Source organism: Notolabrus celidotus, chromosome 24 (assembly GCF_009762535.1).
Source record: "Notolabrus celidotus isolate fNotCel1 chromosome 24, fNotCel1.pri, whole genome shotgun sequence".
NCBI lineage: Eukaryota > Metazoa > Chordata > Actinopteri > Labriformes > Labridae > Notolabrus > Notolabrus celidotus.
This window is the reverse complement of record NC_048295.1, coordinates 9231179-9251643: the sequence shown is the minus strand read 5'-3', so window position 1 is coordinate 9251643 and position 20465 is coordinate 9231179. Positions and strand designations below refer to the sequence as shown.

The 20465-nt window shown below is 41.5% G+C and overlaps 1 protein-coding gene and 3 long non-coding RNA genes across 8 annotated transcripts; 2 read left to right on the top strand and 2 right to left on the bottom strand.

The window, feature by feature from the left end:
* Positions 1–19: 19 nt before the first annotated feature.
* LOC117808132 lies at positions 20–607 on the top strand. The gene is made up of 3 exons (XR_004630149.1): positions 20–146; positions 239–354; positions 533–607. It is a non-coding gene; the product is annotated as an uncharacterized LOC117808132 (long non-coding RNA).
* Positions 608–8129: 7522 nt separating this feature from the next.
* On the bottom strand, positions 8130–8527 carry LOC117808134. Its single transcript, XR_004630151.1, has 2 exons — positions 8419–8527; positions 8130–8317 (listed from the first exon to the last, which is right to left on the bottom strand). It is a non-coding gene; the product is annotated as an uncharacterized LOC117808134 (long non-coding RNA).
* A 3554-nt stretch (positions 8528–12081) lies between these two features.
* LOC117808136 lies at positions 12082–14540 on the bottom strand. Its single transcript, XR_004630154.1, has 3 exons — positions 14140–14540; positions 13597–13847; positions 12082–12496 (listed from the first exon to the last, which is right to left on the bottom strand). It is a non-coding gene; the product is annotated as an uncharacterized LOC117808136 (long non-coding RNA).
* On the top strand, positions 12083–17520 carry LOC117808126 (cysteine/serine-rich nuclear protein 3-like). Of its 5 annotated transcripts, none has more exons than XM_034677661.1 (5): positions 12083–12526; positions 13642–13812; positions 14205–14461; positions 14570–14866; positions 15935–17520. In XM_034677661.1, the coding sequence occupies exons 2-5, from the start codon at positions 13665–13667 to the stop codon at positions 17039–17041; spliced, it is 1809 nt and encodes a 602-aa protein (XP_034533552.1). In that variant the 5' UTR covers positions 12083–12526; positions 13642–13664; the 3' UTR covers positions 17042–17520. The 5 variants fall into 5 exon arrangements, with proteins under 5 accessions (XP_034533552.1, XP_034533549.1, XP_034533550.1 ...); XM_034677658.1 differs by having other exon boundaries at positions 12084–12526; positions 14570–14881; XM_034677659.1 differs by lacking the exon at positions 12083–12526 and adding an exon at positions 13248–13285 and having other exon boundaries at positions 14570–14881.
* Positions 17521–20465: the final 2945 nt, after the last annotated feature.

Sequence of the window (20465 nt, the reverse complement as noted above, 5' to 3'; positions counted from 1 at the left end):
CCTTGAATGCAGCCTCTTGAAATTAAGTCAACCCCTCCCCTGGTCCAGCCCCTTAATTAGCTGAGCCATATATAAAGCACCTGTGGCAGCATGGCTTCCTTTTCGTCTTGGCTGCTTGCTGGTTGCCACATGTTCTGTGTGCTGAGGTAGGTGATGGATCAAACTGATTATTCCAAGCTTGTTTTGAGTAATTTTGCATTTACTTGAAATTAACAAAGTTGAATTTGTCTTGAAATAGCCCCCTGTCTGCTAGTCTGCCTCTCTGACTCGTGTGATCTGGTGTCTTCATTGCTGAGATGTGTAAGCGCACCAGGACACAATAGTTTGCACCTGTTTGCTGTGAGTTCAAGAGTGGTGAGTAAGTTGCACTCCTGGAACACACCCTGTGATGTTAGGCTGCCTCCCATTTTGCTATTTTTAAATCATCTTCAATTGGAAGTGTCCTTTTTAGAATAAAATAAACTAAACTGTGATACATCTTCCTAAATTGAGTAATTTCTTACAGCAATAACTAACACTCCTCTCTTCACAGGTACTACCTGTCTAAATCATTAAATTTACATTGTCTTTTGGAACCACGTCTGTCTTAATAAAGGTGTTGAACCTGTGTTGCCTTTGACGAAGTTGTTTATACATTTCCTGGGGTGAAATTCCCCGGGTGGCGTTGTCTGTTCAGTTAGATTATTGTTTATTATACACCAACCCTTAGTTCCCCCCTTGCCACATTTGCTGCACCTCTACAACACTAGAAGATCCCATCTCACTGCATAATGAGCTTTATTCCACTTAAGTACCTAGTTTTTCTGATCTTAAACCACATTTAGCTATTTTTTGAGTTATCCTTAAAGGGCCAGACTCCTATTTGTAGCAGAGCACTTTAACATTATGGTACTGTTATTATTTAAACAGGCTTTAACAGGAAAGTCAGTGTGGAACTTGAGTTAAGGTTAAAATATGTTTCTATCATTTATACAGTGAACTATTTACATGCAAATTTGCTAAAGTTTTTATTGGTGTATTTTGTTAGAATTGCTTCTGCAGCATCTTGTAGTTGGGACCAAAACCTGTTGACTGTACTTCTGTGGTTCTCATTACATTTACCTGGAGCTTGGTCATCCCAGCCTCTGATTGGTTGGTTCTGTGACGTGGTTGAGTAACAAGGAAGTGCTATTTCTTATTGATAGTGACCCAACCACCACACACGGAACACTCATGTTACACCAACATTATTCACCACTGTTGGCATATTACAAGGGTGTGAAGTGTTTTGCTTTACCTTAAATTTAATTTCTATACATCTGCTTTGTCAAGCTAACATGAAGCTAGTTGTTGAGAGTCAAAAGACCTCAAACTGCTGTCTGCTAGCTTGTTATTCCAACATATTAATTGCATAAATTGTGAAATGTAGACTATTTTAAAGCTGTATTAGGCTAATGAATGTCAGCTAAGTCATGACAGTAGAAACAGGTAATGTAGCACATTTCTTAAGGAGTTTATCAATAAAGAGGAAGATGACTGAGATAAAAAATACAGAGTCAAAGGATAAAAGTCATGGATTTTAGTAACCTACAGCTTTAAGGACTCAGGGGCCTAAAATTCTGGTACATTAAGCCACTCCGAACAAAACTCAAAGGCTAAAAGCCAACAATAATCAATAATCTGCTTTACTTTTCCATCAGCTGCTCACCGGGGAACATGTGCGGGCTTTCAGGAAAAGATTTACAGCTTTTCGCCTCACCCATCCTGCTTTTAACACCAGGTCTGGGGTGGGTAGGGAAGCTCATTATTCCTGAACAAATCAAGGAAGGCCCACAACGACTAACCCCGCTGGCCTTCACTGTTGCCATGATGTTTGGCTTGATTGTTAACATTTCACCAGCCACACCAGCAGGGAGTGTTTTCCTGCTCTTGGACGTTAAGCTCTTCCTCTTTCATTCAGACATTTTTTAAAGTGTGAATCTCACCTTATTGTGTGGATGCTTCCTGGAGGAAATAAAGGGGGGGTTGGAGGGATTTTTCTTTATCCGGACATGAGCTGAGAAAAACAAAAAGAGAAGAAGCAGGGGTCAAATGATAGAGAGGAGAGTAAGAGGAAGCCAAGAGACTGACAGCTTAGTTACAGGATTGAGTTGAAACAAAGACAGCCGAGTTACGAGCCTGGAACGGGCTGTCAGATCTACAAAAGACACATCAATACAAGCGGAGAGAGAGAAAGGAGTTGATTGGCAATCCAGATAATCCAATCTTAATGAATGAGAGGCCATGATATATGCATCTGATAGTACTCTGGAGGACACAGTATCACTCCATTTATCCTGGCGGTGGATCCATTATTCAGAGGGGGCCAGAGGTTTGTGTGTCACTTTCAGCTGGATCCTGTGTCCCATCCTCTCAGCTCACACCAATTACACACACACACACACACTCACACACTTTTATGTCTTATTACGCAATTTGGATTTCCTATTGACTTTTTCCTGCAGTGTTATTCAATTTCCTCCACCATAAAAGGTCAATATCAGAGAGGAAACGTATCCATGAGGTTATTTTCTGGACTAATGGAGTTATAAAGATTATCCGTGATATTCATTTTGATGTGTTGCATATTGAAAGTAGATACACACACAGTTTTAAGCACAGGTCTGAGTGGAATTCAGTGTGAGAGCAAACATAATATAATACCCCCTTACTCACAGCTCCACAGCAGCTTTCCTTTAATACTACTAGACAACATTTCAGCCCTAGTGGGGCTTCAGAGAGACTTTCTGGTGAAGATACGCCGGGGTAAAAACACTGTCTGCTTCTGTTAAATAAAATATGTTGCAGGTCCTGTGCTTGAATTCCTGGCCGAGGGCTTTGGAGTACTTTATTTGGAGGACAGACAGAAATAAAACCCCCACAGAGATGATAACATGGAAGTAACTGTTCTCATTTTATTTGGTCTGCTGAGCTACAGAGGACCAGATATCAAATGATCCACTAGACATTAGAAAGATACTGTCTCTAAACACCCCCACTTAACATAGTTTAACATGGTATCCACTCACCGAGCCAAAGGTCCTCTTCGTTCCCAAGAAGAGGTCTGGAAATAAAAAGAACATGTCTCAGTCTTAACATAGATTCCATTTAAGACACATAACTCATTCCTGTTGTTTTGTTTCCATTACAATAAAAGACATATTTTTCTATTCCACTCCTTTTAAGCTAAAAAGGACATTTAGGCTTTTTGGACGCCTAGCTCCTCAAATCCATCATTGAAGGCTTGAAGAAGTCTTAACATTGCACTAGTCAATGTTTAGAAAAACTGAGTCTTTAAATGAGTCTGTGACATAAAAGCAACCCTCACAGGAGTCGAACCTGCAACCTCTGTGACAAGACTGTAACCTCTATTTGTGGGCACTTAGACCACTAGGCCAACAGGACCCCATATGTAAACCTTGTACTTAATTAAGTACCCTAATGCGGTATACCTAACTACATTAGATTGCTATATTGTTTGGTGTTCTATTTACTGGGGGGTTGTTTTCATGATGTAATCATTTCATGGACTTCAGAATGACTTTAATGTATAAGAATAAAAAGCACACATTCTGTCAAAGTGCAGAATTTTGACAAAAGAATGAAACTTGTAGCACATCTTCTATCTTCATCATGGCTCCAGAACATCCAACATGAGTCAGACAATGAACTACAGCCCACTGAAACATTGAAACGGCACCCTGTACTTGTAAACACTGTATTTCACCGTCTCATTCTTCAGTGTTTTAATGGTTAATGATTTTCTTTGCTAGGTTTTTATGTCACTCTATTCGTCTTGTCTGTTCCCCATTAGCTCAGAGCCTCTGTGATGTAATTCCTCAGTGAGGATCAATAAAGTTTTATCTTATTATCTCACTTAAATGAAAAATCTCCCCATGGACGAGGAGTAATGTTTATGATGAGGAGGAGCAATTTGCTTTTTTTTGCTAATTGTTTATCCTCAGCTCACCTCAGAGTTTATTTACTCTGTACCTTACGACAGCTCTTTCCAGAAAGTTTATCTCTCTATGTATATATCTAAGGCCTCACAGCAAGCTAATAAAAGCAGGGTTTATAGAAGAAGTAATAGACTCATAAGCTCAACTAAAGCATAAAGTTTACAGTTATAAAGCTGAGTCATGGGCTAACAGCTCTTCCATTTGAACCCTGATCTTAAAACTCAAGAACGCTTTAAAAATGACAAACAAGCAGACCTCTGACTAAATAAAGGCAGGTTCCTGTAAGGTGTCTGTTTTTAGGCAGCAATATTTACTCAGGTAGTGTCATAGAGGTCACTACAGACCTATGAGTGAGAAAGAGCAGTTCAAAGTTTTGAATGTAAGTATAAGCAAACTAAAGCTGCAGTAAGGAGTTTTTAACTGGTTGTGAAAGAGACTGAAATTAATACTGACACCTGTATTTGACCTACTGGAATTGAACCCAGGCCAACTGCTTCATGAGCACGCAATTTAGCCATTAGGCCAAATCCACACCTCTCACAGGAGCTTTAAATGTGCTAAATTGGGGTTTTACATTTTAGATAAAATTATTTTGTATACAATTCTAATATTCTGTAATGTGAGCCACACTTGGCAAACCAACTTTGCATCATTTACTTGAAGACTGAGTTTAAAATTTCCACTCAAACAACTAGGCAAAAAATGGCTTTGGAATATCCTGAGTAAAGATGAATGGACTTAGAATAGAGCCTTTAGGAATCCTGCAACTTATAGCAAAAGGACTAAATTGTGCTTGTATTTAGAGATAAGGTAAGAAGCTAAACGGGACATGCAACTACAGAATTGACCCGTATACTCCAGGACAGAGTGCCTCTACTCTTTAAACACACTGTGATACTTCCTGCTCACTTTCTAGGCACACGAGTCGACACAGCATCCAGTACAGATCAGATGACAGCTACACTACTCCAGTTACTGAGGTTTTACTTCCTAACCTGCCTTCATTATATCACAGCAGGTCACCCGATAGGTGTAGAGGATAGTAATGCATGGTAGGAATAGTCTGACGTACTAATTGTGAAAACAGGGCACAGGAGTCTTTTAAGGTGAAGGTACACTTAATCCTCTACATTTGGCTTCATGAGAGCGTTTGTATTATGTGTAGCAACAATTTTATGCTCACTTTTGTTTGTTTGTTTGAAGATTAAAAAACAAATGTGATGATTCCAGGAGAAGTCTTGCAAGCTGGTTACACAGCAACGGTTTCAAAGAAGGGATTAAATGTTGATGTCTTGGGTTTGGAAAGCAAGAGTGGAAGCTCTGAGATCATCACAGCTCATGTAGTTTGGCTTGTTTGCCTCGGGGCTTGGCCTGCAGTGTTCTTTTAAACCGACTAGACAGACGGGGAGGCCATCTGCTCTCCTGACCAGCTCTCCACCACCTCCTCCTCTTTGGAGGAGGAAAATATGACCGTCTCGCCTTTTCACATTCATCACAGCTGGCTGCAACATTACTCCCTGGTTTTAAGGGGGCGATAAAACATGGTAAAATATGGAGCGGGGAAGGTGGATGCACTTGGTAACTGCGGGGTTGCATTGGTCTTTCAATGCACCGCTGGGCTGACAGTCTTTAAAGAAATCTAATTTACCTTGTGGTTTTATAGAGAAAGTATCTCATTCAACATTACAAGACAGCCTGGTGTGCAGAGACAGCTTTTATGGGGTTTCCAATGCAAGGTCAGGGCATCTTTAAGGGTCTCTTATTTATCATAGCAAAGCATAACAAGTAATCCCTCTTTCATGGCTGTAACTGCACATTTCCATATTTATTAAGGGCGGTAAAGGGACTCATTTGCTAACATTTAGAATAAACTTCACCATCCTTTGTGGTTATTTGGGTATTACACTTGACATAAAAGTCTCTAGGTATCATTCTCAAGGTCCCATGAGTCCCCTTTTTATTTTAATCCACCACCACAGGCCTGTAGTCTGTTTCTAAGTCAAGACTGCCATCTAGTGTCTAAACTGTGGAAGTACCCCGAACAAAACTGATGTCATTGCTTCATTGAAATTCACATCAGGAGCTGCTGGAGCTTCAAACTGTGGGAATATTGGCTTTTGTGGCACTTTGAAATTATATTGGAGCGCTAATTTTAAACCAAAACAGCCGGTTTGAGTATTTACAGATATGCAGTGCATTTTAAAGGCTTGGATATGGTTAGATCACCTTTCAATTCCATGAATTAAAAGTGTCTTGCATTTAATCAGGCTGTTTAAAGTTGTAATAGATGGAGACACGGCATTACAGATGCTAACAAACAATTAAAATAGAAATATGTAGCTGAGTGACTTTATTGCTAGCCACCATCTTTTAGTACATGAGTCTTGCTTATGCTAAAAGTCCTTTCAGCCAATTAAAAAGAATCTGATTTACTCCTGCAACACCTGGTGGATGCAATTGCTGGAACTTGCTAGCTAATTATACAAAAGCAGTTGCACCCTTGTGCTAATGTGCCAGGACTCAAATGCTGTTAAAAAGAGCATAAACCACCCTGGGCACACAGGTGTTTCCATTCAATACAATTAAGACTGATTAGCAAAGGATGTGCTTTATGCAAGATTCCCAGAATGCTGTGTTAATGTGACAGCATCAGTTACACTTAAAAAACCTAAATTAAAAAGTGCAAACATTAGCAACTATTTCCTACTTTAGCTTGTGAAATTCTTACTTAAAAAAAACCTCCTTATGGAGTCGAAGCAGGAGTGTCTTTATTAAAAGTCATGCAATTTAATTTATTTTATTCTCTTAACTATTCTATCACTCTAACGTGCCTTGTTTATATTTACATTGTCATATTGTGCTATATGTTATATTTTAAATGTTAAATTATGTGCTGTTTTGGGAAGAGGTGCTAAACTGCTTTCATTGTTTCACAACAGTGACAATAAACATCTCTTATATTATATAATAAAGGGATTACTAGGTGGTAACAAAAGCAGGTGCCAAGCTAGCCTGCAAAGTGACAGGATGCTAGCTAGTTTGAGTTCGTTTTTTGTTATTAGCAAGTGTTTCCTTCTTTTGCTTATGAAATTAACATTTTAACAAAATAGCCTCCTTGTGGAGTGGAAGCAGAAGAAAGTCTCTAAATGTCAAATTAAAGAGCCGCTAGGTGATAAACACAGTTTTCACAGTAGACACGTATGCTGTTTAACTATATCTATCACAAAGGTAGTGAATAAAAGTTGCTAATGCAGCTAGGAAAGGCTACAAACCTACATTTTGGACTCACCTTAGACCCTTCGTGAAACCTTGACAGTATTTTACAGCTCAACAGTGAGCTAATGTAAATACTAGCAAAGCTTTAGCCACCTTAGCAGCCTTCGTATCAACAGCTACCAGGTAGAGCTAATATTCATGCTAGTGTAGCCTGAGTGGTATAAACAAATATTGCAGCAATGCCACAAGGGAAGTTTTACACTAAACTTTAAATGAGCAATGTCTAACAGGTGTTCGAAACATACAAGGGAAAGGGTTTTAGTACTTTTATTTACAAAAAGAAAAAAATTCAAAAAGTTCAAACTAATTCAAACAAAACTAAAATGTCATGTACTGGGTGTCTTAATGGTAGAAAATAAGCATTTGGTTCCAAAACTTTCTGCAGAATTAAAGATATTTTCAGCTATGTGTGCAGTAGTTAGCAATGAAGAACTGGGTGTACTGTTTTTATTTAGCCATGTCCCCCCCTTATGTAATCATGCAACCCCACAGTTTGGGAAACACTGATTTAGGCTAGAAATACTTGCAACTTAACTTTATTTATATAGCACATTTCATACATAAAAACTAGCAATAGCAAAATTATAAAAAGCCTGATTATAAATTAAATACTTAAATAAAATCAATAGCCTACAGTAAAATTAATAACATAAGTAAGAGTGGAAATAAGTTTAAAATAATGTAGCATTAACAAGATTAGATGAATACAATAAATAAATAGTTAAATAATTAATTAAATAAGATAAAATGTTCAAATAATGATTAAAATAATTAAAATTTTAAATAAATAATTATAACACAGGCTTCTTGTAGAGAGCCAAAACAGCATAAGCAGAATGCCCAATAACCAGGGCCTCTAAATTAAAACACATAAGATTCATTAATACAAATCATTTAATACCATGTCCAACACGCATGCAGCTCAGCCCCGGATCATCAGGAGGAGGAGGGCCGCAGCTCAACCACTGCAGCGTCAAACCACCATCAGCCAGGGACTAAACGCCGACTTATCCAGTGACCACTTCACCGACCCCAAACAAGCTTCTCACCGAGCCTCCCTCTTCCTCGTTCCAGTTATCAGCCGACATACAAAGAAAGAGATTGTCACCAAAACGCAGATTACGCACAACACACATGGCACGAGGGAAAGAGAAGCGCGCATTACCATGAATGGAGGAAGCGTGCGCCACGACAGCCAGCACGCCATACAATACCTGCAGCCACCTGGGAGGTCAAAGAGAGTGAGCTGTGGCCACACACCTGTATATATGAGTGCGCATGCGCCGCCCACTAATCAGCGGCAGGGTGAAGCTGGCAGGTGCTTAATCAGGTGAATTGAAAACACCTGTGTGGGTGTGCAGGCTTTCTCTATGTGTTTACATAAGACACTTCATTTAACAGCCTACAGACTGACTACATTACAATAGCCTATGAAACTAAATGTTACATGTAATCCCACTAACATCCCTGTAAAATGTTAGCAGAGCTTGGTTGGATTTACAGTTGAATTAAAGGAACATTTCTGACTTCAAGGAGAAAAGCTACCACTACCTCAAACAATGACTACATGATGATTAAGCTGCTTGTTGCGGATTAGAAAACCTTTATTTTTATATATTAACTACTCCTATATTCCTATATTTAAAGTATATCAGCTAGTTTAGACTGATGAATTCAAAATGATGTCATTCAGATGTATTTATTTCCCACAGGGCAAAGAAACAGCATACATCCTTTTCTCTTTCTCTAACGAACACGCCACATCATCCACTCACACACAATCACACACGCACACACACACACACACACACACACACACGCCAGTCTGTGGGTCATAGTAGAGTGAGACAGCTGAGCCATTTATCTGAGTCCCTGGGGAAACAATTACACCCGTCGAGGCAGCAGAGCCGGACAGGCGATGGGTATTAATGATGGGCTCGTGACTCAAGCTGAAGCAAAAACTTACAGTGAAGGGGATGGTGTCACAGACCAGGAACCCCACACTCCCAACGGTCTTTGATTATGCTAGATTATCAGAAGCTGCACGAATCACTTCAATAATATATTTGACACTACAGTAAAATTATAAACTATGAAATATAACCATAATAGGCATACTATTGGATAAAACTCAAGAAGACCTAACTAATTCCCATATTTCAACCTTTAAGTTTTGGGACCTAATGGGGCTTCCTTGGTTTTTCAACCAGCATGCTAAATAGCACACTGCAGATCCCTTTGAAGTTAGCTACATTGTTTGGTACCCTTCCCATCTTTGCTTTTTTCAGACGAGAGGCACAATGGGAGTGGATCTTAGTGTGTTTTTGTTCTTATAATTGCAGGGTGCTGTGTGTGGAGATGTGGTGTCTTATTAGCACTTGGGACATTGCATGTACAGATGGTTGCTGTGTCCTCTGGTGACCTTAAATGCCACGTCAGCACACAGGTTGAGGGGACCTATATAGTGGGAATGTTCATTGTGTGCAGAAAGGTAGCCACAGTTTGCTATTTTCGCTTCCTCTTCTCGTCTTCTTCCTCCTTTGGTGGGAATATTTCATGTTGACGGTTATTTTGATGCCTAATTTTCCTCAGCTGTACCCCATTGTTCATATTTTCAGCACGCACACACACACACGCACATGTTCCCTCTCTCTCTCTCTCTGTGAAAACCTCTCCCAGCTCTCCCCTCGTGCTTCAGTGTTTGGAGCTGCCACATCCCAGCCCCCACCTCCCCACAACCCCTCTAGCTGCCTCCTCCTCATCCTCATCCTCCTCCGCCCCCCTCCCTCCATCCCTCCCTCCCTCCCTCCCTCCCTCTTGTGGCCCGTTGCCATGGAAGCTGATTGGAAGGATCACTCCGTCTCTCCAGCACATTGCCGCTCCATCTCTGCCAGGAGAAAACAGGGCGATGCAGAGCGAAAACCAAAAAATATCCTTTTTGAGGAAAGCTGCGGTAACTTTTCATTTCAGTCCCAAATTTCCAATTTCCAACACTTTTCTGCCTGATTTAAAAATACTTAACCACTTTTAATGAAGTGTATGCTGCCCCACATGCTGGTAGTTTCATAAAACAGTAAACAGTACACAGCACCCAAACTAAACAGAGGCTTTAATACTTTTAAATCGACCTTTAATCTGAAAATTGAAGCTCTTTGCTACAAAATAAATGCACAATAATCACCTGCGTCACAGCTTAACGCAGCGCAATTATAACCCCTTAGATAAATACAATAATTCACCCATTTCACATAATCATCCCCCTGCTTCCTCTTTGAAATATTACACAACTTAATAGCCGTGTTGCCTTTAAATAACTCCTCAAGTACCATAAACATTACAGTTCCCCCTCTGTGTAACACCAGAGAAAGAAACCCAGACATGAGGCCGAATCTATTTAACACACTCCATCCTTCTGCACACTACATTGGAAACTCAAGGCTACAGTCCTCTGTTGCTTTATTTCTAATATATTTTTCAGCCCAGCGTTTAATGGGAAGAGAAGAACAGGCAGGGTCCAGCATTGCTATAGCAACAATGTTTAGGGGCTCGTCAGTGGGGGTTGGGTTGTTAACGATATATTTTTCATACTTGGAGATTTCATCCTCCATGCATTATTTGTAGAGTAGAATATCAACTACATACAATATGGTTTAAAGTAACGCCTTTAAACACATTTAGAAACACATTTAACAGATATTTTAATCAGTATTGAGTTATAACTCTTTAAATGTGTTATGTTTCTTATAAAGAGCACATTTTCACATTTACTACAAACATAAATATATAAATGATTCATGGTTGAATGGAACAAAACCTTCAATATTGTTATGAAATACGCTCTTGCTTTTCTTTTAAGAAGAAGTCAAATATCATTAATACTCTGCCTGGTGCCTAATTTCAGTGACATTCATATAAAAACACCTTATTTCAAAATATATGTGAAGGTTTTAGATATTGTCTTACCTTTTATTTAACCTTGGTTGTTTTTTGTTAAAAAGAACAAAGTCTTCTCTTTCAACAGCCTTGCATGCAGGGGCACATCCAGATGTTGGAGTAAGGGGGGCACAGGCCCTACATGATTGGCCACCCCTGTTTTAATGTTGAAATATCTTGATTGCCTTATCAGTGGCAGTGATCATGTTAAAATGAACCGTTTTGCTGGGGTTGCATTTTCTTACATTTTCTAAGCAGATATGCTAGCTGGCTTTATTTACTTGGAACACATCTAATAGCAACGTATAAAGTTAACTTTTGAGTTGTTCAAATCTTATTTGAGGGGAAGTTAAGGCACACCTTCCTTTTGTTTGATATGTAGCTTCAAGGCTAGCATAAAACCCCTTAACATTTTTTGGCCTCATTCAAAAGGTCCTGTTAGCTAATTTTTTTAGCTCTTTCTGTTATCACTCTTCTTCTTTTGTCATGTACAAGTGACTTTACTATATTCTGAATATTTTCTCTGCTCTAAGCTCAGGGAAATAACTCATTCCACAGTCATTTTCTGAGTTTTCTGTTGTTTCCTCTGATTAAATTGTCCCTGCTATCAATTTAAATTTCAAATTAGCCGTTATGTGGAAACAACAAAGAGGAGCAATACAAAAAAGAAGAGGTTTGTATTTTAAGTGGCCTGCAAATATTATAGAGAGGGGGGATAAAACTGTGAGAAGAAATAGGAACTCATTGTTTCTACTGGTGATCTTTATTGTGCTTCTCCTGAAGACTGTGCAAAAGAGGAATTTTCACATAGCAGAATCTACACTTTCCACCCCCACCCCATCAAATCCACCACCACCACCACATCGCCCACCCCCCCACCCCTTTTTCCCTCTGATCTCCAAGGGCTTGCTTCACCTCAGTCAAGCTCCAGCGCTCCAGCCGGCAGCAGCATCGAGCTAACAAGTCTTTGTGAGTAGAGAGAGAGCGAGAGAGCGAGGGGAAGAGAGAGATAGAGAGGAGGAGGAGGGGTGCAGAGCAGGAGAGAGAATCAGACAGTGAGAGAGTTGACAGAGTGAGGGTGCAGAGGGAGAGCGCAGGAGATAGTGACAGAGGCAGAGGTGTTTCGGTGCTGCGAAATAGTGCCAGAGGCTGCTGGAAGAAGAGAGAGAGAGAGAGAGAGAGAGAGAGAGGGAGGAAGAGAGAGAGAGAGAGGGAGAAAGCAGGCATCATGGCAGCGCTCACTGCATCATCACGACACATGGGGATGTTTGGCTGCTGCTGGTGATGCAGAGGAGAGAGTCGAGGACTTCCTGGAAACCAAAGGCAAGACAAGGAAACAGGTCAGTGACGGTCAAACACACAGAGAAGATTTGTGCACGCTGTGACACGGGTAAATGGATGTTTAATCATGTCACAGGAAGATGCTGATTTACATTTGTCAATAAGAAATCCCCTGTTAGTGGGATGTGGACATGCATGGGGAGTGGGAGGCTGCGTATGCATGCAGACACGTGAGCAAGCTTGAACATGTGTGTGAGTGTGTGTGTGTGCAGGTTTGGTGCTCTAAATGGCACCGGCTAAGAGCTCGACTGGGAACATTTAGGATAAAGAGGCGACACAGGACAGCCTCTTGGATCCAGGAAAAACTGCAACCCCTTCTGTGACATCACAAAAAAAATATATAGGGAGATGTAATGATGTGTTCAATGTCTCTTCTTCCACACATTTTCCTGGCTTTTTTCCCAATTGAGCAGGAGTCACTGAGTACAACGCTGGCTGGAATTGGAGGAGAGGAAGGAGGAATGGGCTCAGGAAAAAGGCATGGATAGGAAGATAAAAATGCAAACGAGATGGCAGAGGAGTAGGAATATTGCAGTAGGTAGTAGGAGAAAGGAGACAAAGCCCGTGAGAGAGCAAGAGCTTGGCCCAGCATCCAGCTCTGCTGCATATGATGTAATCCTCCACCAGTCCAAGCAGTCAACTCAACACTTTATTACCAATTTAAAATTGAGTATCAATGGAAAGCAGAGGGCTGGCTGGAGATACACCTCCTGGTATCAGGGGGGATGGATAGAACCTACCATGTGTCCTCTCCAGAAGTCAGTTTTGGACAAAAGCAACCAATGGGATATGAGATCCCAGCTAATCAACATATTCATGAGTACAAGTAGAAGTTGGTGGCCTGGATTCAAATCCAACATTTGGCCCTTTGGCTCATGTCATCCCCTAATATCTCGTCCAGTTTTCCTGCTCTACCCATGAATATGTTCTCAAAAACAAATTGATAAACTGAAATCATGAGGTGACCTCAAACATTTTATATGTCATCATAGGAATGCTAAGCAATGTAAAAATTGCAGATTTCGTTATCTTGGATCTGCAAAGCTAATTGATTTAATATTCACCTTACCTGATGTTTAATGTTTTTTGTCGCTTATGTATTTCCTCTATGCAGGTGTGACTAGTGGGAGAAGCCACATGATGAGTGGGATCCTGAAGAGAAAGCTTGAAGAGGGCCCGTCTCCTTACCTGTCCCTTCAGGGCTCTGATGATGACGTTTCCTGCAGCGACAGCGGCAACAGCAGTGATAGTCTAAATCATCCCGTCCCCTCCGGACTGCTGGACTGTAAGATCACATTTCTACACTGCTCCTGTCAGCAGCTACAGACACAATGCTTTCTCAATGACTCAAAGAAGTGGAAACACTTAAGGTCACAGTTAACACAAACTATTTGAACTTAACCCTTATGGTGTACCCCAAGGATCTATTTTGGGACCACTTTTGTTTTACATTCAACATGATGCTATAAACTTGCATAGAGGTTTCATTATATTCAAGCTCTACGCTGATGACACATCCTTAAATGTCACCAAAAATGAAACGTCTGCATAGATGAGCCATATTAATATAAATGAATAAATCACTGAAAGGCCTTATTCTTCTTTTACCCACCTTACTTCTTCATTCAAACTGTTGAAGTCACTCAGTTTGTTTCCTCTTCTCCGTCCCAATCTCAGCCAACCTCCAGCAGCAGTCAAAGCGCCTGCGTGGCCGCAACGTGCACTTTGAAAGTGTCACGGTCTACTACTTCAACCGGCGGCAGGGCTTCACCAGCGTGCCCACGCAGGGTGGCAGCACCCTGGGCATGTCGCCACGTCACAGCGGGGTGAAGCGCTTCACCCTCAGGGAGTTCGCCATGGAGCAGAAACAGAGCCACCGCAACATGCTGAGGGATCATCTCAAAGCGGAGAAGCTCAACGCCATCAAACTAAAAGTCAGTGGGACGGCTCAACGCAGCCTTCGTATCTTCATCTCAAGGGTACATGTTTCTAAGAAGGCGTAGACTTACTGTGCAATCTGACTTACTTTTTCTTTCCTCCAGCTGACAAAGAACGGCACTGTATCATCCATGGAGGCGGATACTCTGACGCTTGATGACATCTCCGAAGACGACCTCGATGTGGACAACACGGAGGTGGACGATTACTTCTTCCTCCAGCCTCTGACTACCAGACGGCGACGGGCTCTGCTGCGTTCCTCAGGGGTCCGGCGCATCGATGTGGAGGAGAAGCACGAGCTACGTGCCCTGCGCATGTCTCGAGAGGAGTGTGGGTGTCGCTGCCGGGGGGTATGCGACCCCGAGACCTGTGCTTGCAGCCTGGCCGGCATTAAGTGCCAGGTAAATGGAACTGTGGTGAGGCCCATCTATAATACTCAAGTGTTGTTCTTGTTTGTCTGTGCAGTTGAACGTCTCGACAATCAACTGAAACTAAGTCAAACACCACTTCTCAAACCTGGAGTCCTTACATTAATGAAGTGGTATCCACTGACATGGTTGCACTGTTGGTTTGACGGACATATTCGACAGGCATTTCCCCAGTTTGAGGCCCTGTGTTAGCTAGCTGTGCTGTTAAACCTGCTGGCTTAAATTTCTCAAGTGGAATACAAACCTCACAACTTCACACAAACTTGACACAACAAATTCTTTTAAAATACAATGCTAGCTTTCTAGCTGTTAAGTTGTTTGCCTGAGTTAGCCACAGTTTGGGCTGGGTCTACAGGCTTCAACCACCTACACATTAGCTTTCTATCTACTGGTAGTAGCTTGTTAAGTCAAGAGACTTCACTACTGCTAGCTTAAAGCTAAGTCCAGGTCACTCTTACAGTTGGCTCATTTCAGCATATTTTATGATTTTATTCTTGTTGTATAATGACTTAATTTCCTATAAATTTAGGACTTTATCTTCTATATTTCCAGATTTTATTCTCATCATATTTCAACATTATTCTTATAAATTTGACTTTATTAAAAAAAGGTATTTCACAGAAATTTACAGATTTATTCATAAAATATTATAACTTCATTCTCATCATATATGACTTTTTTCTCATACATTTAAGACTTTATTTGATTTAATTTTAGGAACTTATTTTCAAAAGTGTTACAACTACTATCGCAATATTTTGACTTTATTGTCTCATTAAAACTTAATTTTATCATTATTATTTTTTTAATCTCTATATCATGGCCCTTATACTCTGTTAAGGTAATCCAAATGAATCTCAAATCAGAGAACAGGTGTACAGGGTATTTAGTTCATGGAGTTCTATGGCATAAATTCCCATGATAGCATACATGTAACAGCAGCCTCCCTTCAAACATCACCAGCCTCTCTTTGTCACTGGACTCATCTTACTTGTTACTACAGAGCGACTCTGATTGAACACGTTTGTGTCCCATCCTCAGGTGGACAGGATGTCCTTCCCATGTGGCTGCACCAAAGAGGGCTGCACTAACACCACGGGACGCCTGGAGTTCAACCCTGTCCGGGTGCGCACCCACTTTCTGCACACCATCATGAAGCTGGAGCTGGAAAAGAGCCGCGAGGAGCAGCAGCAGCAGCAGCATCAGCATCAGCAGCCGGAGCAGCAGCAGCAGCAGCAGCTTGTAACCAATGGCAACGGTTACCATGGCGACTCCTCCTTGGTCCAGCAGCAGCAGCAGCAGCAGCCGAACCTGCAGTTCCCCCCGCACATTCCCATCATGCACCTCCAGAACACCGGCGACACAGATTCACATCTACATGAAGAAGAGGAAGAGGACGACGATGAGGAAGAGGATGATGATGAGGACGATGATGATGATGAAGCGTATGAGGAAGACGAGGATGGGAGCAGTGTTTGTAGTGGGCTGTCGGACTGCAGCACGCACAGCTTGGAAACAATCGACCCCGAGGAGGAGGAGGAGGAAGAAGAAGAGGATGAGGAAGATGAAGAAGATGATGAAGGGGAGGAAGATGAGGATGAAGAGGATGATTGGGGTTGCTCGTTGCAAGGTCCTCCGCCTTACCCGGTTCCACTTCCCTCAGTGCTGAGTTACTCAAACAGCAGTCTGCTGACCCCCTTCCACAGCTCCCCCTCCATGCAGCACTATCACATGGACACGTCTGTGAGCGACGCCCACTCGTTCACTGAGAACTCCGGTGTCACCCAAACACTCCCCACAGTGGAGTCGGCGTTAGAGTCGAAAATAACCACCGAAATCTGCAGCCAAACAGAGTCGCAGAGCATCCCCTGCCCCTTCCCCGACCCCACAGACTCCCTCACTCTCCAAACCCGCTCACATGCGGACACCCGTGAGTGCCGCGCTGCCCCCGCTGGCGCCACCGAAGAACTGCCGCTTTCCACAGACCTCCAGAACAATCCAGACCACCACCGCCAACATGACTCACAGACCGAAGCTTCGGCCGGGTTTGTGGAGCAGACAGAGGAAGAAACGAGGGGTCTGACGCAAACAGAACTGCAGGGAGACGCCGGTCAGATAACAAGCACGTCATGCCCACAGACAACCTGATGAGTCAGATTTCTAACACTGAAATCTATAGTCAACTATTGTGTTCAGCCATCAGTTTGATTTATCCTTGATAAGTGCACTTCCAAAGAGAGAGTGAGTCAGATTTGACACAGGAGGCTCAAAGACGTGATGTCATTTTAGCTCCATTTGTCTTTAAACTGTTTGAAATTGGTTTAGATAAAAAAAAAAACACAGAACTTTCACAATAAAGCTCAAACCCAGTGTTTCTTATTTACATCGTTTGTGTAATTTATCCTGTTATAAAGTACTCCGTCATTCCAGCATGTTTTGTGGCTGTGACTGGCATCTATGACAAATCAAGATTTTGAGGTGCTTGTATTTGTTATAATATTTTTCATTGTACTGGTTGGTGTCTCAACATTGCTGCTAATCGTTCTTAAATGGCTGTCTGTATAGCATGTGTTCAGTTTACCCAGCAGAAACTGTAATATGATAAAAACACATAAAAACAATTCATACTAAAGGTCTCTTTTATTGTGTGTTCAACATTTATCCTTGCTTATGTGAAGACATTTATGTCGGCTATACTCAGCTAGCTTAAAAAGGCAATGCTAGTAGTGAATGGTGCGATTCTGTTCCACTTTTTGTAGCATTCTAGCATCTTTAAGCTAACTGATTTGGTTTTCCCACCAATGATTATGTATTGCTACTGTTATTCTTCACTTTTACGACCCACAAAGTTGGCAGCTAGCTTGTTGACCATAGAGCACTTAAGCAGCTTAAGAGCTACATGGTCAATAAGCTACATTTTTAAAGTGATATTTCTTTTTCCCTTTATTCAATAGGACAGCTGAAGAGAGACAGGAAATGCAGGAAATGGTCACGGCCGGGAATCGAACCGGTGACCCCTGCAACAAGGACTATAGGCCTCTGTATGTGGGGCGATTAGACCACTAGGCCACCAGAGCCCCATTGATAAGCTACATTGTAAGGAATCTGAAGAGCCAAATACTCAACAAGACACTTTCTACTTGCTAGCTTAATAAAGATGAAAAGGCTACCAAGACAGTGAGCTAGCTACATTGTCAACTTGGTGGTTGAATAAGATGGAGCCATTAGAAGCTTAAGAGTTGTATAGTCAGCTAGCTACATGGTTGTCTAGCTAACAATGTTGGAATATGTAGCACCTAATGAGCTAGATAGTCTACTAGCTACATTGACAATTGATCATAGTGGAATGTTTAGCAGTTAAAGATCTACATGTTTTTTTAAAGTTATATTTCTGACTTTTTCGCCTTTATTTGATAGGACAGCTGAAAAGAGAGAGAGTGTGGGAAGACATGCAGCAAATGATCACAGCTGGGAATCGAACTGGCAACCTCTGCATTGTGAACTAATTACCTCTAAATGTGGGGTGCTTAGACCACTAGGCCACGAGAGCTACTCAAACAGTTACATGGTTGACTAAATAGGTTACCGTGGAGGAGCAATAAGAACCTAGGGAGCTAAATACTCCAGCTATATTGTAAACTTACTGGTTTGCATAGATGGGCATTTAGCAGGGGATGTGTTTTTAATGGGGTGGAGACCAAACTGGAGCTAGCAGGGCAGAACATCTATCAAACACTTTTAAGTAGCTATGTAAATTAAATTAATAAATCAGTTATCATGTTTGAATGTAACAGACTGTAACGTGCCCCTCAAAGCTGATAAAACTGGGACACAAATATGTTTACGCTTAAGATAATTTGCTTTCTCAGATGCATGTGAATACATTTTTTTTGCCATCCAGTCTTAATTAAAATGTTTCTGATTCAATGGTTTTGAGTATGTTTGAGTTGAAGATAAAACTTCCCAAAGAGTTCCATGTTTCTACCACTAGATGGCATACTTGGCTCACAAATGAATCCATTTCTAACCACTTACTTCCCCCAGCATGAGAGGGTTAAAAAATATTTCTGACGTCAGTATATTTGATGATTACATGCTCCTGCCTCAGGACAAACTGTGACATTGGTTCCTGGAACATCTGTCTTCTGGCACCAAAAATAAAACACCCAACTTCTTTGTATTTTTTACTCCAAAAACTTGTAACATATGCATACAAATGAGACTTTTGGGCATTATAATGTCAGCACACACCTTTCCAATTAGAGATTACAATGTCAGAATGCTGTCTCACTCTGCCAGTACTTCCAGTTTGACTAAGTACCACATTTCAGCCTCTGGATGGCAGCGCTGAGTTACTCTTGCTTTGGTAGGCTCTGTGCTCCCATCTCATTTCCCAGCCTATTCATGCAGAAAAATATCACGGCTCATTGCATTCACTCATTCTGCAGCAGGTGTTTTTCATGGTAGTGACTGAACACACATCCAATGGTGGTTTATGATCCTCCAAGCATGTTGCCACATGGAGGGTAAACTCTTTTTCATTAGGAGCACAAGGCCATCGCTCGACCTTTCCCTTCTCCTTATATAATCAAACCGGTAAGGTGTGTGCGTCTACAGTGTGTTGGGGGTTGGAGCCTGGGAATGCCTTCCTGCTCGAAGCCTGCAAGGTATTGTGGGTAAGAAAAGCTCAGAGACGCTGCTGATCAATCACAGGAAGGGGAGCTGTAACGACAGGTTGCCAGGCAACAGGGACGGAGAAGCTGCGTGGTGTTTGTAGGGGGGGCTGCTGGGTGGGGGTGGGCTATTTCACCTCTGTCTGTTTGTCTGGTTCTTCTGAACACTGAGTGAGGGTGATGTTTGAGAAGGCTGTCAGAATATGTTATTTAAAATGCTACATTTAAAGCAACATGACAGCAAGAAATCAATTTCACATTAAAATTTTAAAAATGTCCTTGGTAATGTTAAGGTCCTTTGCTGTGGTTATTTAACTTGTAAGTGCAATAATGTTAAAAAAATTAACAAGTTGCACTGGTGGCCTAGTGGTCTAAGCACCCAACGTATAGAGGCTCTAGTCCTCGTCGCAAAGGTTGCTGGTTCAACTCCTGGCTGGCTGACTATTTACTGCATGTCTTCCCCCACTCTCTACTCCCTGCGTTTCCTATCACCTGTCCTATCCAATAAAGGCAAAAAAGCCCAAAAATGTATCTTTAAATAAATAAATTGAAGATTTTGCAGGTAGAGAAGTTAGCTATTCAGACCAAACCCACTTTTTTTGTACCAGGCTGTAAACATGTTTATTTTGGCTGCAAGGATCTTGTTTTTTGAATGAGTGTTCATGTAGTTTTGAGTACTTTCAGAGCTAGCCTCAAGTGGCCACTCGAGAAACTGCAGTTTTAGCGCTTGGCTTAATTTCTCATGGCTGAAGGTTGTCGCTTGGTCTGAATAAGTAGGGTGTCTTTATAAAAATCACCCCTGAGGCTTCAAGCTGCCCAGTTTACCCATGAGGAATGTCAGCTGAATCTTAAATACATCATCCTCAGGCGGAAAAAGACGGACCACCTAAGTCTACTCG

What these genes read in the sequence shown, in the direction of transcription:
- LOC117808126 (XM_034677656.1), top strand. Translation starts at nt 13,623, where the DNA reads ATGTATTTCCTCTATGCAGGTGTGACTAGTGGGAGAAGCCACATGATG. An exon ending in CCCCTCCGGACTGCTGGACT is followed by an intron (nt 13,813 to 14,204) that starts GTAAGATCACAT and finishes TCCCAATCTCAG; the next exon opens with CCAACCTCCAGCAGCAGTCA. An exon ending in GCCAGGTAAATGGAACTGTG is followed by an intron (nt 14,882 to 15,934) that starts GTGAGGCCCATC and finishes TCCCATCCTCAG; the next exon opens with GTGGACAGGATGTCCTTCCC.